The sequence below is a fragment of the Epinephelus lanceolatus genome, chromosome 18 (genome assembly GCF_041903045.1).
Source record: "Epinephelus lanceolatus isolate andai-2023 chromosome 18, ASM4190304v1, whole genome shotgun sequence".
Taxonomy (NCBI): Eukaryota; Metazoa; Chordata; class Actinopteri; order Perciformes; family Serranidae; genus Epinephelus; species Epinephelus lanceolatus.
This window is the reverse complement of record NC_135751.1, coordinates 36,256,123-36,263,353: the sequence shown is the minus strand read 5'-3', so window position 1 is coordinate 36,263,353 and position 7,231 is coordinate 36,256,123. Positions and strand designations below refer to the sequence as shown.

General features: G+C 51.1%; 1 protein-coding gene across 7 annotated transcripts in view; it reads right to left on the bottom strand.

The window, feature by feature from the left end:
• Positions 1-264: 264 nt before the first annotated feature.
• ep300b (EP300 lysine acetyltransferase b) overlaps positions 265-7,231 on the bottom strand; it is a 48,494-nt gene continuing 41,527 nt past the window's right edge. For 6 of the 7 annotated variants that reach the window (XM_033645531.2, XM_033645533.2, XM_033645534.2 and 3 more), the window contains exons 29-30: positions 6,164-6,445; positions 265-4,835 (exon numbers count right to left, since the gene is read on the bottom strand). In XM_033645531.2, the coding sequence (XP_033501422.2) occupies positions 1,635-4,835; positions 6,164-6,445 (3,483 nt within the window). In that variant the 3' untranslated portion in view covers positions 265-1,634. The remainder of the gene's footprint in view (positions 4,836-6,163; positions 6,446-7,231) is intronic. The other variant, XM_033645536.2, reaches the window with a different exon arrangement.

Genomic DNA, 7,231 nt, shown 5'->3' with positions numbered 1-7,231 from the left:
AGCATGGTCACATAAGAGAACTGGATCAGCCTTTATTACCTGTCACTAATAAGTCAGTGCTCATGTCCCTGTAGGAATGATGACTCAGTTTGTGCAGTGATCTGATTGGTCAGTGGCCGGGCTGTTGGCAGGGTTTTATCTTATCCAGAACAGGTTACCATGGTGATTCACCTCAATTGTATGTGAGCCCTGTTGTGATTCGTCGTGCGCCTCGTGTTCACCAAATCTCTACTTCCGACAAACAGCCACATGCAGGACACATCACAGTTGGTAATTTTCATTTTATTATAAAAAACAGTATTTGAGTCCACAGTTTGTGTTTCCTTTGTACAGTAAAAAATATTAAATTAAACTCCCAAAGTTCTTAGCAGAAAGATAAAGAGGATGGAGTTTGAGGGGAGGGGGAGCGACTTCCCCCTGAGGAAGGGGAAGAGGAGGAGGGGGAGGGAATTTAAAGTCCAAGGGGAGCAGCAAAGGGGACGAGGCAAAAGAGACGGAGAGCGACTGCTCCTATCTCCTCCTTTCACCTCATTTCTGTGCAACACAGTTCATTTGGATCAAAATCCTCTGTTTAACTCCAAACAGCGGAATCCTAAAAACACTAAAAGGAGCCCACCCCACCCATTTGTTTTTCACATCCCAGCCCATGTACTCAAAATGTTTCAGGCACACAGGTATGCACCCCCCCTCCCCAAGCCTCCACTGCTGCGTATTAAGTGTCTTTAAAGGAAGGAGTGCACACACATTCGAGGGAGAGGGCTTGCATGTTTGCGAGGGAAGAGTCCCTTCCAGCATGACCGATGTCCAATACAGAAGCTGGCCGGGACGTCACAATATGTCCGTTCAACATGTCAAACTCACAGCAGACCCTCAACCACTGCAATAAAACACTGACATGTAATTATTCCCACCTGGACAGACCCAACTAAAGAAAGTGAAATGAAATTTCCACTAACCCCCCGTCATAACAGTCAATAACAAAAATATATTTCTATACGAATTGTAGCAGTCTCAGGGTACATAACACCCCCACCCCGGCCCCCCTGAAAAGAAAACAATAAATAAAGCAAACCCAAACATTTAAAAAAAAAAAGAAGATATGCATCATGTTTGGATTTACATTAATAATAATCCACATCACTCTGCAGAACAGAAACAGACTGAATGATGGGGAAAATGATAAAAAAGTTCTTTGCATTAAATCATTTCCTCTTTAATTCTTGACCACTTTTAAAATCTTAAAAACATTTCTTAAAAAAGGCAAGTACTCCTATATACCCCCCCCAAAACCCCGAAAATATCACCTTTCTTGTATTCAGCAAGAGGTGGAGGTGAGGGGGGCGGCGCGAGAGAAACCCCCCCCCCCCTTTGTCCACAATTGGCAAAAAAATATATTAACAGCAATAACTTACAATTCATTTATTCTAATTTATTTAATGACTGCTTGATTTATTGTTCATCTCCCATAGGAAGTTCAGTTCAATGCATCTTTATTGAAAACATTTTAAATAACATTTAATAATAGTATAAAAAAGAAAGGCTAAGTAATAACAATAACACTGTCCTGGGTGAGTGCAGTTTGTGCGAAGAATCACAGAGCGTCTCAGCTCAGCTTGACACGTTTAGTAGAATTCCTACATGATGTCTAAAGGGTTGTGATTCATGTTCTGACCCAGCGGGTCCTGACTGTTGCCCCCCGGCCCGTGTAGACCAGCCATGCCGCTCAGCTGTGAGAGCATGGCGCTCTGGTCCGACCCAAACTGCTCCATAGAGTTCTGTTGCTGCTGCTGGGCTGTTGGCTGTTGTTGAGGGACCACCATGCCCGGGTGGTGCTGGTTCAGGTGGCCTGGGTGCGGCGAACCTGTCTGCATCTGGGGGGAGATGTGATGTGGGGAGGGCTGAGGCTGCATGCGCGGTGATGGGCTGGAGTGTGGCGGCTGGGACTGAGGTCTGGGTGAAGGCTGTGGGGATCGCACCTGGTTGGCTAGCGATGTGGACAGCGCCTGGCCCTGCAGGTGTTGGTGGGGATGGGGGGACTGGGCCATCTGCTGCGGCTGCTGAGGGCTCATGGGATTGCTGTGTTGGGCCGGTGACCCTCCGGGGCCCAGATGTTGCTGCTGCTGCTGGAGCATCCTCTGATGGATGGCCTGTTGGAGCAGAGCCTGAGATGATGAAGGTGGGGGGCCACTTTGATTGGGCTGAGGGCCCTGAGGTGGCTGCTGAGGACCTCCTCCACCTGGCCCTGTGTCGCCCCCTGGCAGGCCAGCCATGGCATTCTGCTGCTGCATCTGGAGGTGGTGCTGGTGCTGGAGCCTCTGCTGGAGTGCAGCTGTGGCCTGTTGCTGGGCCACTGACCCCGGGTAACCCTGCCCTTGCTGGCCTGGGGGACCACCAGGCTGCTGAGGGCCAAGAGGCGGACCTCCAGGTGGTCCCTGTCCCACTGTAGGAGGCTGCATCCCAGGCTGTCCCATGTAGCCCTGCCCCTGTGGAGGCTGTGGCTGCTGGAACTGACCATGATTCACCCCCATCTGCTGTTGCTGCTGTTGTTGTTGCTGCTGCTGCTGCTGCTGCTGCTGCTGGAGATGTCGTCTCATGAGCAGCTCTCTGAACTGGGGACTGTTGAGATTCCCCATCTGGGGCCCCTGGCCCTGCATACCTCTGCCTCCCCCTTGCTGCTGCTGTTGTTGCTGCTGCTGGAGAGCTGCCACTTGCTGTTGCTGTAAACTGCTGAGCATCGGCCTCGGCTGCTGCTGTAACTGTTGCTGCTGCAGCTGTTGTTGCTGCTGTACTTGCTGTAGTTGGGCCATGGTGGCCATGTTGACATTTGTCCCTCCCTGACCCCCCATGTGCATCCCCGGCTGGCCGCCGCCTGCAGCATTCATGTTCACCTGTGGGACCCCTCCTGCCATGACATTCCCAACAGGACCCCCTGTGGGACCAGGACCTCCAGGGACACCACCTGGTCCCCCCGGGCCCCCCTGACCCCCCTTGTATTTTGAGGCCCTCTGCTTGATAAAAGCAGCCATGAGCTGTGGGTTTGACCGCAAGATGTTGAGGACCTGCTGTTGCTGGAGTGGTGAGCTCGGCGAGCGGAGAGTCCGTAACAGCTCCTGAAGGGCTGCCTGGGGGATGTTCCCACCAGCAATACCAGCTCCTGGGATACCAGCAGCTCCAGGGACAGCTCCCCCTGGGATGCCTCCACCAGCACCTTGCTGCTGCTGCTGTGCCATATTCATCAAGGCAGCATGGCCCTGAGCTTGTTGGTGCTGCTGCTGCTGCTGTTGAGCTGCCATCATGGCTGGATGGCCCAATTGGTTCATCATAGCTTGTCTCTGCTGAGGCGGCATCCCCTGGCCCGCCCACTGCTGTTGCTGCTGTTGAGGGTTTTGAAGTGGAGCACCCATCCTCTGCTGCTGAAGCTGTACCTGAGGGGGCAGCTGGCCCTGCGGCAGGTTACCCTGCTGAGGGGATTGCTGCATGGGCCCACCAGCACCAACCATCATCCCTGGCGGAGCACCTTGTTGTTGATCCATGTGTGCCCGAGCAGCTGCCACTGCTGCTTGGGTCTGTGGTGGCATACCCTGGGTGCCAACCATCCCTACTCCCCCTGGGTGCCCCATGCTCATCTGCTGACCTTGACCCTGCTGATGGTGAGGGTGAGGAGGCATCAAGCCCGCAGCTGCCTGGGCTGCTTGTCTCAGAGCCAACTTCCTCTGAGCGTCGGCTACCTGTTGGATCTTCATGGCAATTTCTACTGCTGCCGGTGGAGGGCCAGACGGAGGCTGCTGTTGCTGCTGTTGAAGGGAAGGCTGGCCCTGGGGTTGGCTGGGTGGTTGTTGGCCCCCAACATTTCCAGGCATGACAGCGCCACCAGGCTGCTGCTGCTGCTGCTGCTGGGGAGGTGTTGCAGAGCCAAGGACAGGTTTGCCCTGGGACTGATGAAGTGGGGAGGAGCCCGGGGGTCTGCTGGCATATGGAGGCAAATTGTTGGGATGCTGCTGGAGCTGTTGAGGGTTGGTCCCTGCTCCACTCTGCTGCTGCTGCTGGACCTGAGGAAGCATCTGCTGCTGATGCTGGGGAGAGCTCATTATCCCCCCAGTCCCGCCTCCTCCACCTGGCATCTGCTGGAACTGATGGTGTAGCGGATGTTGAGGAGGCATGCCACTTTGTGGGGGCATCCCACCTGGTGGCTGTTGCTGCTGTACTCCAGGTCCAGGGCCCATTCCCTGCTGCGTGACCGGAGGCATTGTCTGAGTCGGTGTCTGGGGCGTTGGAGGCTGGGTTCCACCAGAAGTTGGGGTGCTGGGTGCTGTTGTACCATTGTTCCCTGGTGACGGAAGTCCTACGACAGGTCCTCCTGGTGGCCCTCCGGCTGCCTGCCCCACCCTCTGCATGCTGGCCATCCTCCTCCTCAACATCTGCGCCTGCTGGAGCCTGTGCTGCAGCTGCTGCTGCCGGAGCTTTTGCTTGATGTTCAGACAGAACGGGACGGGACATTTGTTCTCCTGACAGTGTTTGGCATGGTAACAGCACAGAGCAATGAGCTGCTTGCAGATCGGACAGCCGCCGTTTGTTTTGCGCTTGCAGCCTTTTGTGTGCTGAACAACGCGCTTCATCTTCTGGCAGGACGGCAGGGAGCAGTTGGCGTTGCGGCACTGGCATGCGTGGACCAGCGATTGGATGCAGCGCTGGATGCTGAGGCGGCGAGAATCTCCAGGGCTCTGGGTAGCTGCTGCCGCCTGGTTGTTGCTGTCGTCGTCCAGTCCAAGCCCCAGCTTATCCATCTTGTGCTCATGACCTTTAGTGTTGTAGCAGGTGATGCACAAGTCATAGTCCTGGAGAAGGAAGGGGAAAAAGAGAGATGGGAAGATCAATATGAGCGAAGTACTGGATTGATTAATACACGTTTATACTTTACAGTGAAACTAACTACCTTCAGTGTTCTGCACATTGTACATTCACTACATTTTGCACAGTCCTTCAAAACGGCTTTATCCTTCATCATCTTACCAGCACCCACACCAACTCAGCCTTTTTGCAATATTTTGGTGTTGTATAAAAAACAGATGTCTGCACATGAATGCAGAGTCTGTAGGCAACATGACAACATTTTGGTATCAGAGGCGCTCTGGTTTCTGTTTCTAGTCTGAGTGGTAACGACCAATCACATTTGAGAGGGCTGAAGCAAAAGAGGCAGAACAAACTGGCCAAAATGCAATCTCGCAATCATCTGCTATTTGCTGATAATTTGACAGATATCTGTTTCATCTCTCAACTCCATTCTTGTGTCTCAAGTTGCTGATCGGACTGTTAACAATGACCGGTGCACGGAAGAGGAAGTCTTGGCCTGAATATTTGTTAACCAAATTTCCTCTAGCTACACCATAACCCCAAAATATTGGCTGCCCCCAAAAGCTAACCATTGTCAGACCAATAGGAATGAGTCTTCATAACCATGATCTTGCCTTGATTTTCCAAAATTGTATCTGGTAATGCCAAGGATAAACATTCCAATCAAAAGAGTTATTGTTTGGGCTAGCAGGTGTCACACAGCTAGTTGGAAGACAGTGAGGAGTTGTGTCTCAAGTCAAGACTCTGGGGTGAGCCCAGGGCAGCTACTAACTCCATATGTACCGAAGGTTGCACAAGGTTTTCTATGCTGTCCCCGACTCAAAGGTCACAGAGGAGCTGGCAGCGACAATGACAGCAGTACAATGGAATAAGCTGTTTCAAATTGGATTGGAGGGTAAAAACACATCTGTTAAACCACCAGACTTCTGTTGTCTCCTTTCAGTTAAAACCTCCGACCTTATTTATTCAGCAGACACTTCACCAGAGGCAAAAAAAACAGAGAATCTGTAATCTGAATTAGCTTGTAACTCTGCTGGAAACAAAGAAAATAGATGGGAGAAAAAAATTGTGCAGGTCAACGGAACAGCAAGTGTCCCAGTGCCACTTTGGGGCCATGTCCACACCGTGGCACTGTTAAACAGCCACAGATTTGTCCGATAACCGTACATGCAGCACGGTGTGATCATGGCTGTACAGCCTTTTAAATTGTCCAATCTCAAAAAGGAAAACATTTTTTCTTGTCACCACTAAAACTTTAAATCCATAGGGCGAGGTTGATCGAAAAAAGCAAGATTTGGGTCTCGATCCTCACCTCGCAGACAGTGCAGTGGAACCGTGTCTCCACGTGGTGTTTACACTCATTGCAGGTGTAGACGAAGCGGTCCTGGCTCTGGTTGTGCAGCTCCACCAACATACACATGGAGCTCCACTTGGACCTCCTGAGCGAGCTGAACTCCAGGTGCTTGTCCCGGGCCAGAGTCAGGAAGGCGTCGCGGCCATCCATCAGGTCACAGGCCATGAGGGGGTCAGGGTCAGTGATGGGGGGCAACGAGTTGGCAGTGGGACCAGCAATAAGGCGGATGACGAAGAAGACCTGGAATTAAAAGGGGAGAGGATCAGCTGTAAGAGGTGTGATTCAGGACCTGATCGTACACACAGGCTGTCATGAAATTTGATATTAGATCAATACAGACATTCAAGAATAGACATAAAATTACAACCTTAACTCTCCAGTGCAACAGCTTGATCTACTCTCAAGAGGTGCTACAGTAAGATTCCTTAATTCTCACTTTCCCGTGTATGAATATACCATTGTGTTTTCTTTCATTGTAGTTGAGTCTTTCTTAGGGTGCTTTCAGACCTAGAGTCGTCTTGCTTTGGTCTGAATCAGGGACTCATGTAGTTCCAAAGTTGTTTAATTGCCTAGAGCTGGCTCGTGTTCTCACGGCAGCATTTACAAGCGGACCAGATCAAATGCCTTGTGTGAGAAAGCTGCTCTTGATTGGTCAGAATGTCCATGTGGGAAAAATCCAGGAAGTAAACCCAATGTTGGAGAAGAGTACAAATAGTGACCCTGCAAGATCCCCAGTCTTTGCAAAATCTTATTGTGTGCGCCTAAAAACTCACATTGTCTTTACACTTAAGTCTTTTCAACGTCTTAAAGAGTACGGTAGGCATCAGCATCAGTTGCTCTAAATCTATTAAAATAATATTAATAATGGCTGAAGGCTCTAGAACCCATGGTAATCAAGCAGGGAGATGGTGATGTGAGCTAGACTGCAGAAGAGTATCTAAGGTCAGACAGCTATCAAGGGGCTTGATTATGGGGAGCCATAAAGGTGAAGAGCAGAATCTTGAAATCGATGTGATATTCAACAGG